This window comes from Acipenser ruthenus, chromosome 6 (genome assembly GCF_902713425.1).
Source record: "Acipenser ruthenus chromosome 6, fAciRut3.2 maternal haplotype, whole genome shotgun sequence".
In the NCBI taxonomy this organism is placed as follows: Eukaryota; Metazoa; Chordata; class Actinopteri; order Acipenseriformes; family Acipenseridae; genus Acipenser; species Acipenser ruthenus.
In genome coordinates, this window is record NC_081194.1 from 55931771 (window position 1) to 55945634 (window position 13864).

A 13864-nucleotide genomic window follows, 5' to 3' on the forward strand; every position below is an offset into this window, starting at 1 on the left:
GCATGCTATGTTCATTTTATATTGGCATTATTTTATGTTCAATAATATTATTTATGTTCTTATGCTCAAATGATTAAAATGAAAAATTTGAACTATTTGTGTTGGTGCTATAAATTGCTTTTGCATTCTGTATCAAAACAATTGTAAAAAAAAAAAGTTAATTAAATCCAGGCAACAACTGTGGACCATGTCATCAACCGTGGCATGACAATGAGGGAAGAAGTGCAGCTATCAACAGATTCATTTATATTTGTACATTTCAAAATAAGAATAGCAGTATTTCATGTAATCTATTACAGTCAGCACTTGGATATACGACACTCAGATACATGTCAGTCTTGTTTTACTGTCCTTGTATTAAGAATAAAATCAATTCCCTATATATATATATATATATATATATATATATATATATATATATATATATATATATATATAATATATATATGTATAGTGTGTGTGTGTTTATCGTTCACAGCCCATTCTGGAAGCTGTTTTTTTTTATATATATATACAGATAGATATATCTTCTGCTAAATTGCTTTGCCTTTACGTTTTACGCAGTTCTGAGCATGGGTAACATTTTGATTTAATTTTGCTGTTGGGTCGTTAATGGGGAATTTTACATACTGCTACAATAAGTAGGCGCTACTGGATTTAAAAGTATGTACTGTATTACAGTCCACGTGTCCACAGTTGTCTCTTGGCAAGTGAACTTTCAGAATCATATCGTTCTGAATTAAATACTACTTCCTATGAAAATATAGTTCTGTACCAACAGTAAATATGTGTACAGTAAATATGTATATGGAGTGTACATTGGTATATCAATATTCCATTTACCGGTATTTATTTTTTTAGGATTGAAAGAAGAGCTGCTCATGGTGGCTGAAGAGAACGTAGGTGAAAGTATGTGGCCAGACAGAGCCGAGCGTCTTAGTAATGCAGAATGAAAATATAATTGTAATACCAGACATTGATCATACAAGTTTATTATTTTTTAAAATTATAAAATAATGACTAAATATACGTTTTTTGTAAACTGGTTTTCTGTTTGATAATGTAAGCCGTTGAATTGCATGACCTATTTCCAGTTGAAGGTTGTATTTTATTTTGGTCGAAGAGTTAAACGACACGAACCTAAAAGTTTGAAGAACGGATGTAAATATCAGGTTTTGCAAGATGTATGAATACATTTGACATGTTTGCTTCATTTTTGCAATTGTATCTGATGTTTTGCAAATCGCGCAACTGTTTTGGTGTTTGTGTTAACTGTTTTGAGAATTGTGCTAATAGTATCGGTAACTGTGTTTCAACGATTGAGAAAGACTGTAACAATGTAAATGCATATAGGCAATGACAACAGCGGTTCCCTTTAAGGAAAGTATATACCACTTGACAGTGATGCCTGAAACACGAAGCTGTTTTTCTGTTTCATTTTTTCTTGATACTACATGTATGAAAGTAATGCACTACAAATATCCTGTAGTTATCAACATTCTGATAGGCATAGTTAATGTATTTGTTCACACCTGCGAAAGGCTAACTAAAAGCTGTAAAATCACATCGTTTCCTGTGACAGGGCGTGCAGTAGTTGTTGAACTTTAGAATGGTATTGCTTTTTTGCTACATCGAAATGCGCATCCAAGACTCTGGTTATGTGGACGGGAAGCAGCGGAAAGGAATATCCACTAGAAACCCTTACCCTAATCGAACCCCAACCCTAACCTTAAGTAACCCTAACCCTAACCCATCTGTGCCCTGAAGATAGTTTCTAGTCGATATTCCTTTGTGCTGTGGACGGGAACATCCCTTGAACTGGCCCCTCCTTCGCTCCTGATATCATCCAATCAGGTAGGATACACTGGAGTCAACGCGAGCTCGAGTCAGTCAGGCGAAATGAACAGTCACTTAAATGTTAGGGAGCTCCGCGTGTGATGCCAGGTGAATCGAATCCGAACTCTTTACGTTCCGAAGAAAAAGGCTACGAAGCTTTAACCTCAAAGAACCTTGTATCCCATCAGGAAATGTACTCTGTTATCCTGTACTTTTATGTTCAAAGGTAAATGCTAGTTTGAAGGGAAAAAAATCGAATTACTGGACCTTTTGAAATATAGCTGATGCAGTCATCTGCAAATTGACTCGAGGGACCCTGAGTCTATTAGAATTTAAACGGTCGTTTGAAAATTAAAAACTAATGACTGGTTTTCGATTATAAATAAATAAATCTTTTAAATGTATGTTGCTCATAATCTGGGTGTTATGACAGATGATGACATTTGCAATGTGGGGCAAGTCTTGACTTCTCGGGCACATTTGTAAAGTGTTTTATAACAGCTTCAGTCAGTGTAAAGGGGTGTCATTTTTAGCAAAAAGTTGTCACTAAGACAAACACACATGTTTGATAGCTCCAATTTACTACAGAAAAATAGCTTTTTTGTTTGTTAGCGGTCCACAACATGGTAAAAGCAAAAGCTACAGATAAAACATACTATGCTGCACACAAACACATGTGATATCAAAATAAACGTTCACGTGCAAAATACAAATGCTAAATTGAGTTTGAAATCTAAGCAAAAATATATGTGTAATTCTTAAACATGTGGGGCATTCGCACGGTTTTATTCAGATTGGTATTTTTTAAGTGCATTTTTTACAAACATACATTAGGGGCTTGTTGAGAGTTTAAGGTTTTTTTCTCATTATTTAATTATTATTTTTATTATTATTTTGGAGTAAATAGCGTTGAGAATCTGGCACTTGTTTACATTGTAGTAGCAAAAAGTTCCTATTTCAAGTTCGTATTTAACTGCTGACAAAGGTTTGCTGGCTTTGCTCGCAAGTCTGGTTAATTAAATATATTTACAAAAGATAACCCCTCTCCAAATTTGGATTAAACGAGGGTAAAGCTCTTTGAACTACTATTAAGAATTCATTTGTAATAATGTAATCACTGATGATCTTGCTGCAACGCAGGGTATGCAGTGTTATGAAAGCCTTTATTTCGTTTCTCCACCAGAACTGTTTGTGAAATGTTAAACGTGACTGTCAAAGGTAGCACACTTTTGTAGAGCAGACTCTCTTATGATTTGCTCCCCGAAGCGATGCTGTTTAACTAATGCACTTCAATCAGTTATGGCTCGCGTGGTAAATACCTGTATCTTTTCTGCTTTTTCCTATCCAGGGCGGATTATTTTGATGGTTATACGCATTGGAGGTTGCTCCTGGTTTAACTCAATTCTAAGGCTCCCCTGGGTATCCAATCATATTAATGAAGACCTTGAAGAGTTTCAACACTGCCATTCTAACCCATTACATTCAGAGGAGCCTTGAATAGTAGCGTTTCAGCACCATACAATGGACAGCTCCGAGTTCTCAATTGACGTCTCTCAACATTGAACCTGCTTTCAGCGTCCAGCGACCAGCACAGTGGTTAACTTTATTTGAGTTATTTTATTTACATCAGTCGACGGTCTGCTTCTGTGTTTAATTTAGTAATTTTAGGTCAAATAAATGTTGCCAGTCTCCATTGGACGAGCCAAACAGGATTTCCATTAAGTTGAGGAAAGGGACGTCCTCATCCTTCACACTAGTGCTTGAAAAACAGAACGTGTTCAAGACAACGAAGTTACGAAAAATAAATAATAATCAAAAACTGTAACTTTTTTTTTTTACTTTTTCTGCCGTGTTAAGAATGGAAATCGTTTTACCAAGACTGTTCTCTAAGAGGAATACGATTTTCTGCTGTTTCATTTTATGTAAGTCAAGTAAGTAGAAATGTTTAATAACATATCACTTTTTCTCTCTTCTTCTTTATTGCTCAAAGAGACATTTCTTTGGGTCTGGGGTCTGTTAAACCTCGCTTTGTTAAAAACAAAAATACACATTGACCTTGTTAGGAAACGACAAAAGAAGAATACAAACGTTAGAATGAGTGAAAGATATGAAACCGAACGTTACATTTTGTGTTTTTTTATATTTTTTTTATTCTTTTATTCCATGGTTATTGTTTAACTGTTTAACAGCCTGACAGATCAGAAATAGGTTTAACCATGTACTATGAACAAAAGCTCGTGCAATATACAACCGGGGATAAGGTAATAATGTTCTTTCATTAAAAAAATTCAGTTGAACTGGTAAAACTAAATTTAAGAGTTCAAAATAAATTATATACAACAGATTACAAACACACGTTGTTTCAGTGCTACCAAAATTACAGTGTAAAATATGCACAATGTTTAAAACATGTGTTTATAATCTGTTAAGGTTTATGTGTAACTTGATATGCAGTGGAATTAAGCATTAAGTTCTGGAATTCAGTGTGGCACCATTTTTATTTATTTATTTATTTATTTGTGGTTTAAGCTATTGATGGTGGTGGGGAGTTAGGGGTTGCATGTGTGGTGCTTGTAGGACAACTAACTGGGGCAGTGGTAAATTAGGCGCCAATAGCCTCTATCAGAACTTAATGCTTAATTCCAAAAGCTTAAACCACAGGAACTGCAATGTGCCTATTATCTCAGGGATTTCTGACAGACTTTTAAATGTGTGCACTTTTAAATACTTCAGTTCTAAAGCTACTGTAGCCTGGAAGATGTAAGATAATAAGGTCAAGTCTCAGTCTACTAAAACCAATCAATTGTAACTGTTCTTTAAAAGTTACAACTGATTACTTCTGAGTAGGACTGGGCTTCTTATTTCAACATGAATAAACCTGTTGATTGTGCTGCATAATGTGATTAGTTTCCAGTCTGCTGGTGTTGATTGCCCCTGGGGTGGACATACTGTATACGAGAGTGATAATGCAGTTCTGAAATCACACCTAGCAGCCTGTCATCACATATCCTATTTAAGTATTTAAACCACTCACAGTAATCTATGTGATCAATTACATTGCCCATTTCCATAAGATGTTCTAATACTTGCTCGGGGTGTAATTTTTTTTCTTCAGAATATTGAATAAATTATGTAGAGATGTCAGTGACTCTTAATAGCAATTAAAAACTTCTTAATAAGAATCCCAGTAATCAAATGGAACCTATAGTTCCATTTGATTACAGAATTTGAACAGGGTCTGTGAAAAATGGGATAAGACCCACCTAAATATATTACATGTCAGTCCCCTATTTTCTGTTCAGTGGAGATGAAGGTAACATCTATTTTCAGATTTTGACTTTCAGTGGCTGAAATCTGTTACTTTCTGGTGGAGTCAAATGTATTTTAGGTCAGTGGCATTTTCAATGTTCTCAGTGTCATCAAAATTGCCTAAAAGCAAATGCCTTGCAAGATCTTGTTATATCAGGACTTTACACTGACATAAATCCTCCCACCGATTAGTTATTCCTCAGAGAGCTTTCCACAAATGAGCAGCTGGATATTAATGACTAGTCTAGGGGAATAGTTTGACAAATAGATCCATGGTAGGTTTTAATATTATTATTATTATTATTATTATTTATTTCTTAGCAGACGCCCTTAACCAGGGCGACTTACAATTGTTACAAGATAACACATTATTTTTTTTTTTACATACAATTCCCCATTTATACAGTTGGGTTTTTACTGGAGCAATCTAGGTAAAGTACCTTGCTCAAGGGCACAGCAGCAGTGTCCCCCCACCTGGGATTGAACCCACGACCCTCCGGTCAAGAGTCCAGAGCCCTAACCGCTACTCCTCACATAATTGAGATCTACTGCCCACGCTGATACAGAATCCAAAGTGATTGGTTAAGTATTACATTCCTGATGACTACCATAAAGTGTTTGCTAAAAATGCATTGCTCTAAAGATGTCCAAGTGCATTAACAACACATACCTGCATGATGGCTCTGTGCCATTTCCAGCAGACCTAATCACTGGACTCCCAAAATCAAAATTCAGCAAAATCTCAGAAACGCAAAGCAAAAGACAAATGCATTCCATCAATTCATTCATAATTTATCTTGTGCCAATAAAGAAAAAAAGGCGGCAAAGACTGACAAAAACATAATGGGCTTATTACTATAAATTGGAAAGTCAAGGAAAACACACCCAATAACGTTACCCACATTAAAATAAACAACTCAGTCATTTAATGCAGGTCTTTTTGAACAGTTTTCTTATTCATTAAAAAATGATAATTGTTGCTTTTTACAAAAATGTCCCTAACGACAGTTTGGAGTAAATAGTAAATCCAGCCCAACGACTCTGCTTTGACAGTAATAATAACATCTCTGTTGACCCACAAGCCAGGAGCATTTTTATTTTGCCAAGTTTCTAAGAAATGCTGCTCAAGTGAAATTGAGCTAATAGCTGCTTAGTACTTTTATAAATGAATGAATGAATTGACCATCATTTGGTTTCAACCCATGTTGATCGCAAAACATCAAATAAATACAGTTAGATTTTAATGAAACTGCTCTAAGCACACAGCCCAGAGATGTTTCATGAATACCACATTTTATTTTAATCTAACACGCTTAAAAAAAAACAGTCTTTAAATAGCAAAAGTGTTAGCATGCAAGGACGTGTATAGCTAATCAAGCAATAATCCTCAACCGAGTATAAATTATAAAATGTTTTACTGTGTAGTGTATAAACATTATAAGTTCTAATTAATGTATTTTTTTATCACAACCCCTGAATCAAACATGTGCTGTACAACATTTCTTCATAGGTTTGTATAGATTTAAGATAAAAGCCCTGTAATTCTTTGACTTAACCCTCCCCAACCATATTTGTTTTAGAATGGAATAATGATTTTAACTATGGTCAGTTTGTGTGGATGAAAACAGTAATGCTTGTTATGTTTCTGTTTATAATTAGATAGACTGTACCTGTACTTATCCTTAATAGTCCCCTTAGGGTCTGGTTTGCTACAGGACTATGTTGCTGGGTATCCTAATTTAGTAAGTCCTTCTGGGAGACATTAAATTAAAACCAGTTCATCTACTGTATCATGCTTTCTCCTGGGTGGTTAAGTGGATTTGCAATGTAATGGGATATTACAGTTTCATTATATTTGGTTATATTCTTTAGCCAGCCTGATTCCAGCTACGGTTGTTAGTGACTGAAAATCTTCTCTATCTGGTGGGTATTGCATTAAATAAAATTTGTTTGTACTGGGTCTCAGCTCATTTCCATCACAGCTGGCACAACAGTACAATTCCTTTGTGAAATAGCCACATGCACTAAATTGGAATTTTTGCATTCATAATGCATTCATATTGCAGGCTTTTTTGCTTCAAAATGTGTTTTTCTGTACCTTGGGCAAACTACTCCCTTTGTTTAAAGAGCGCTGTAGCTTAGAGCCTCCTTTCGCTTCTCTCTCTGTGCAGTTTCCTGCCAGGAAAGGACCCACTCCCATGCTGAAGAAAACCTCTTCAAGGATCTCTTTGTCGGTTATAACAGGTGGCCCAGGCCAGTCCGTAATATTTCTGATGTAGTAATTGTCAAGTTTGGGCTCTCCATTGCACAGCTTATAGATGTGGTAAGTACAGGCAGGCTGTATACATGGTAGTTTTTACTATACAGCACTAGAAACCTCTTACTTTTCTGCCTTCTAATGCTGATTGCTGTAGTTTAATTTTATAATACATTGACAATCATAATATAATGGTAGGCTGCAGATGGCATAGCAATCAACACTCAGCATTAGGTATGTTCAGCTGGCAGTCTGATCAACTCTTTTGTTTCTTCAACAGAATGAAAAGAATCAGATGATGACAACCAATGTTTGGCTCAAACAGGTAAGGTACTGGGTCTGCAGCAGCAAAGCATACAAAAGTTTTAAGACCAGTGCTAGTGCTTATAATGATTAGCCCTCCTTTAATGATCTTTTAAATGAGTGTAATGCTCTCTTTAGTGACGCTCTAACCGTTGTTCTCAGGAGTGGAACGACTACAAGCTGCGATGGAATCCTGCAGATTATGACAACGTCACATCGATTCGGGTCCCCTCTGAAATGATCTGGGTGCCAGACATCGTACTGTATAACAAGTAAATGCAAACTACTTACTCTTACTCAGTAGTAATCATGGTAGTCATCCTATTCAGTCAAACAGTAATCTTGAGCGGTAACAATTGCTGAAATATTGCTGTATAACACATTAATAATTGTGTTATTGTGCCATCTAGCATTCCCAGATGTAACTGGTTAATCGCAGGACCTCAATGTCAGTAGTATATTGAATTAAATACAGTTGTTGTTTATTTACCAACAGTCTTGAACAGTTTAATTAATATTAATCTTTTATTATGCTTTAAAATTCTTATAATGACTCATGAGTATAATCTTTGTGAATATGACCCATTAAATCATACACACTGTATGCTTAACAGGCTGCTATATATATATATGTGTATGTGTGTATATATATGAGGGGGGAGTAATATTTAGGGATGTATGTCTAACCACCATGCATTTCTTGTTGTGTGTTGCTGTGCAGTGCAGACGGGGAGTTTGCAGTGACTCACATGACGAAGGCCCACCTGTTCTACACAGGCATGGTACAGTGGGTGCCACCGGCCATCTACAAGAGCTCGTGCAGCATCGACGTGACATTTTTCCCCTTCGACCAGCAGAACTGCAAGATGAAGTTCGGTTCATGGACCTATGACAAAGCCAAGATTGACCTGGAGCGCATAGAGATGAACGTGGACCTGAAGGACTACTGGGAGAGCGGAGAATGGGCCATCATCAATGCTGTGGGCACCTACAACACCAAGAAGTATGACTGCTGCCACGAGATCTACCCGGACATCACCTACTTCTTCATTATCCGCCGCCTCCCGCTCTTTTACACCATCAACCTCATCATCCCCTGCCTCCTCATCTCCTGCCTGACTGTGCTGGTCTTCTACCTCCCCTCTGACTGCGGTGAGAAAATCACCCTGTGCATCTCTGTGCTGCTCTCCCTCACTGTCTTCCTCCTCCTCATCACCGAGATCATCCCCTCCACCTCCCTGGTGATCCCCCTGATCGGGGAGTACCTGCTCTTCACCATGATCTTCGTCACCCTCTCCATCGTCATCACCGTGTTTGTGCTCAATGTCCACCACCGCTCACCCAGCACCCACAAAATGCCCAAATGGGTTTGCACCGTCTTCCTGGACTTCATCCCCCGCTGGCTCTTCATGAAGCGCCCGGCCCCGGACAAGAAGGACCACCGCTTCCTGCAGCAGCACCAGCGCAGCCAGTCAGGTGAGTTCAAGCTCAGCACCTCCAAGTACTGGCTGGAGACTGACGTGGACTACAAGCTTGAAGACACCGAGCTGGGCTTGCCCTCCTTCTCCCCAGCTCCAACTGCCCCTGCCCGCCAGCCCGCAGGTGTCCTCTCTCCCCATAACCACCCCCTTCACCACCGGCTGGACAGGACCACTCGCCACCTGGGGGGCAGAGTGAACCCCACACAGCGCCCTGCCAAGATAGACAACCTGGTGTCGGACTTCAGCTTCCCGTTGTCGCCCAGCATCCTTCGAGCTCTGGAGGGCGTGCACTATATTGCGGACCACCTCCGTGCAGAGGACGCCGACTTCTCGGTAAGTGAGGTTTGTCTGCACTGGGTTATCCCTTCTGATTATGACAAATTGTTAATTAACTTAGTATTAACTTAAAGTGGTGATAGCTAATGATATCATTTCATAACTATTACTTGTTATATGCTACATGCGGTAAGTCTGAAATGTGCAGTTTTGAGAGAAACATGTTATAGCAAACATAAGTTTTCATTATAAATGATGATATATTGTACAAAACAAGGGTTAAATCTCTGTTTGCAGCCTTGCTTTCAGGTTGTCTTGCACTTGATCCTTTCACCAAGAAAGTGGTTATATCCATTTCTTCAGCGCCTTCTTTCCTGTCTAACCAACCAGCTGCTTTCCCTATTAATTGACATGCTCTGCAGCCTGTAGCATTCTTTAACCTCAAAGACACAGGAAGTGAAGCAGCATCAGCCACCCTGAAAATAAAGCAAGCAAACTAAGAATGTACTTTGACCTAGCATAGTGTGAGATTTCTTTCAAAAAGTCACATTAGAGATATAGAGAGAATAGAACTACATGACAGGGCACATTTATAAAATTAGTTTAGCCTTCTGTGTGCTGAATCAGAAATCTGACATTATTGGTTTTATAACCTTATTTTTATTACCTAAAGTAGTTTTAGCTGCAGGCATCCACTTCCTCCTTTAAGATTCAGTCACTCTGTGAACTAAACAGGTGGGCAGGAGGTGAATGCCATAAACACTGGAGATACTGATAACCTGTTTACAAGAAACACACATTTTTGTAAACTGCATGGGGTTCCAGCAACTTTGAAGTAAAGTGTTACCAAAACACACAGATTTCTAATGAACATTACTACTGTAGATACTGTATAAAACAAAGTTAGCTATTGGCACATTGGCCAGTATCAAAATAATTTGAGCTATTATCTTTTCCCAATCTTTGATACACATATAATTAATCAGCTACAAAAAAACAAACAAAAAAACAACCTTTTTAAATGATAGTAGTTTCACAGGATTACAGCCACACACCCTACTTTTTTCTTCTGCAGGTGAAGGAGGACTGGAAATACGTTGCCATGGTGATCGACCGGATATTCCTCTGGATGTTTATAATCGTGTGTTTGCTGGGGACCATTGGACTCTTCCTTCCTCCATGGTTGGCTGGGATGATTTAGACTTTGTTATTTTGTTTTTTAAAGACTTTACACAACCAAGGGTGGCATGGCCATTAACCCCGGTGAACAAATTGTGACAGGATACAAAATGGAAGAGCAAGTGTCTGCAGTGAGGAGGAGAGCTGATTCTTCACCACGAAGAAAGGGGTCTGCTTCAGCACTGCTGACACTGACAAGGATGTGAGCTTCTGTCTGAACATAAATACAGCTGTTCCTCCTTATTCTGGACAGTTTAATCCCCTGGTATTGCTGCCATTGGTACTGTACTGCTGTTATGGTGAATTGACTATTTTTAAATGCAACAATGTACTGTACAATAAAAAGGTACATAATACTGGTGTACAGCTTACTGATGATGTTTGTAAATATATAGAGAGTGTTCTTGTTTAAAGACTGTAAGAAAATTATTTATCATAGGCACAACATATTAGGTTGCAACAGCTTTCCCAAGTAGCAAACATAAAGCCACAACCCGAAGCCGAAATGATACGCAAATATGATATTTCCCTGGAAAGTAAATTAGCAGGGCATTGAAAAACCTTCCATTACAGTAAGTCAACCGTCTAGCAGGTTTCTTTAGCATGTGCAGAATGAGGGCAGGAGGTAATCAGTGTACCACTATTGCAGGGTAAGATAAAACACCCAGCTGAGGTGCAGGACTTACAAAGAGCCAGGCAATCTGCACAGCGGCTTTCTTCTCTAGAATGCCAAGCATTTAATTTTGGTGCTACAAAAACATAAGCAGAAATAATCTGGCTGCATTATGAAGCAATGTGATGCATGTTAAGGAGCTGAATCACATGACATGTGACTACAGTATATAAGACTTATTGGTGTCAGGTCTTAGTCATTTGACTGTAAAAGCAAATATTTATTCGCACTTTAAAAGGGGCATAATAGCAGGTTATAAGTCAGACTATCTTCAGTCCGGTCTGCAACTGCAGTCAAAAGTCAAGAACCACTGTGTCAGTCTTTATGCTAACGTCCCAGGAGACCACCACTGATTGGAGTCACTGGCTTGAGCTATACATTTCCAGTGTTCTGGCTAGACCCTCATTCATCTTCTGATTGGCCTTCACAGTTTTAGGTCTGGAACGGATTGGTTTATTTCATGCACAGGGCGCTTCTATGTTTTCTGGGTAACTAAAAAGTTGCTTTAAATTACATTAACCCATCCTCTCCACTTTTTAATACATTTTTGTTCTCCGCTATTAGTATAGACTTTAAACATGGGAAGCGTGCTATGTCACAACAAAGCAATGCAATGCAATGCGAAGCAACTGATTTTCACGAGAAGTTATATGAGGTTCTAGCTGTAAATATGAGGTTCTATACTGTATTTGATATTTCTTTGGCACACTGGTAAAGCACCACTTATATTTTATAAACACCCCCTTACAATTGCAAAGAGGTTGAGTTTGTCTTCTGTGATTAACTTACATGGGAAAGTGAGGTGTCTCCTAAATTAAATACATATCAAATCAAGAGGATTTTTTTTTATTTTTTCTGAATTAGTACAACCCTATACAGTGTAATAACATACAACATATTCCTAAATGTATTAGAACACAAAGTACAGTGTAAACATTATAGGCCTAGTTTACTAAACAGTACTGTTTAAGATGTATAATGCAGTTTTACTTTATTACCCCCTGAACGCAGTGAGAGAACAGAGGGGCTTCAGTGTAGTCTCCTAATGGTTATTTGTCAGTATCAACAATTCCCACAACCTCAACTGGAATTCTCATTGCTCCCTTTAAATTAAATTGACCAGAAATGATAGTTACCTACCAATGCCTTCCACTCTGAAATTAAGTATGGCACCCACAAGTTAGAAACAACTAATAGGATCTGACACCAGTTTCTCACACCCAAAATAAATTTCTACAATTGTGTATAGTCTGGATTTGGGAAATGTGCTTATACACCAGTGAAGTCTTACCTTGCAGTAAAAGTAAAATAAAACTGCCCTGTATAACTTTTCATTTCATAAAAGAAAGCTATCAATTGAAACTTGTAGCCTAATACTTACAGTACTGTGTATTTCACATTGTAATAAATATAAAATAAACCAACAGTATAGTACAACCAGAGAATCTGTTTGAAAAGCAATTCCTCAAGGTCCAGAAGATTGATCATATTATTAAAAGACAAAAGGTACATGGGAGGATTCAAAATCATGGCACTAGTAACAAATTACCTGCAATTCTATTTATTCTTATGTGCATTAGTGGTATTTTAAGAAGAAAACCACAAAACAACAAAATACCTGAGTCTGCCACTGTCTAGCAACCATATCTGATTTTCCCTAAGCTGAGGTACAGAAGGGGTTTATACAAATATGTCAGCTATTGTTTAGCTCAAACTTATCCTCTGTAGACACTTTTTTTTTAGCTTTGGCAGACTACATTATATATATATATATATATATATATATATATATATATATATATATATATATATATATAATTTGTTGGGGTGGGCTGGAGCACCTGCAAGGTCTCTTACAACCTCTTTACATATGTACAGTGTGGTTCTGAGTCACCTAGCCTAAAATAATAATGTTAATAATACAAATTCCCCACAAAAAAGTTTCACAACTTTTTCTTTTCTTTTTCACTTTTTTTAATTAAAAAAATATTCCACAGCACTGCCTATATCAGCTTCATAAGAAGGCTTACTTTGAGCTGCGCCCCAACCCCCACCCCCCCTACGAGTCTATGAGTCCCTGCCCTGAGCTCCAACTGGGTCAGTCACTAGGAAGCCAGCTTGGCTACGTTGGCTCGGACCCGCGCCTGGTCCACTGCGTCCAGCAGGTTTTTCGAGTCCATGGCTAGTGTGTGGGCGGCCGCCAGCATCTGACGCTTGCACTCTTCACTGAGCGAGGTGACGGCGTTCTGCTGTGCCAGCTTCATCTTGCTAATCAGCTCGGCCATGTCCTTATTCAGCAGCTTCTGGGTGCCTTCGATCTGCAGAGTTAGATCATAAATTAAGATAACCCTGATTATCAGGAGCATTTTTAGCCAAAAACTGAAAATGTCATTATCGTCCAACCCCAGGGCCTACTACAGGTTTCTGTTTTACTAATTATGGTGCAAACTGAATTTCTGATAAACCTAGCCACCTGTCCCTCCAAATGTTTCAAGTTTATGAGTGCATGCGCTTGGTACATAATTGATTCAGGAAATTGTTATATTACAT

The 13864-nt window shown here is 38.0% G+C and overlaps 2 protein-coding genes across 4 annotated transcripts in view; one reads left to right on the forward strand and one right to left on the reverse strand.

Annotated features, from left to right (window-relative positions):
• The first annotated feature begins 1939 nt into the window (after nucleotides 1-1939).
• On the forward strand, nucleotides 1940-11970 carry LOC117411385 (neuronal acetylcholine receptor subunit alpha-2-like). Of its 2 annotated transcripts, none has more exons than XM_059025549.1 (7): nucleotides 1940-2062; nucleotides 3185-3767; nucleotides 7317-7468; nucleotides 7683-7727; nucleotides 7868-7977; nucleotides 8427-9519; nucleotides 10538-11970. In XM_059025549.1, the coding sequence occupies exons 2-7, from the start codon at nucleotides 3695-3697 to the stop codon at nucleotides 10661-10663; spliced, it is 1599 nt and encodes a 532-aa protein (XP_058881532.1). In that variant the 5' UTR covers nucleotides 1940-2062; nucleotides 3185-3694; the 3' UTR covers nucleotides 10664-11970. The 2 variants fall into 2 exon arrangements, with proteins under 2 accessions (XP_058881532.1, XP_033874704.1); XM_034018813.3 differs by having other exon boundaries at nucleotides 3185-3758.
• A 174-nt stretch (nucleotides 11971-12144) lies between these two features.
• The window catches only part of LOC117411343 (protein-tyrosine kinase 2-beta-like), a 67581-nt gene continuing 65861 nt past the window's right edge, over nucleotides 12145-13864 (reverse strand). For both annotated transcript variants that reach the window (XM_034018710.3, XM_034018709.3), the window contains one exon: nucleotides 12145-13632. In XM_034018710.3, the coding sequence (XP_033874601.1) occupies nucleotides 13420-13632 (213 nt within the window). In that variant the 3' untranslated portion in view covers nucleotides 12145-13419. The remainder of the gene's footprint in view (nucleotides 13633-13864) is intronic.

Bases quoted from the DNA above. Each gene is read 5' to 3' on its own strand.
- LOC117411385 (XM_059025549.1), top strand. From the start codon at position 3,695: ATGGAAATCGTTTTACCAAGACTGTTCTCTAAGAGGAATACGATTTTC. The intron at 3,768-7,316 runs GTAAGTAGAAAT...CTCTCTGTGCAG, and splicing joins TTTCATTTTATGTAAGTCAA to TTTCCTGCCAGGAAAGGACC. The intron at 7,728-7,867 runs GTAAGGTACTGG...CGTTGTTCTCAG, and splicing joins CCAATGTTTGGCTCAAACAG to GAGTGGAACGACTACAAGCT.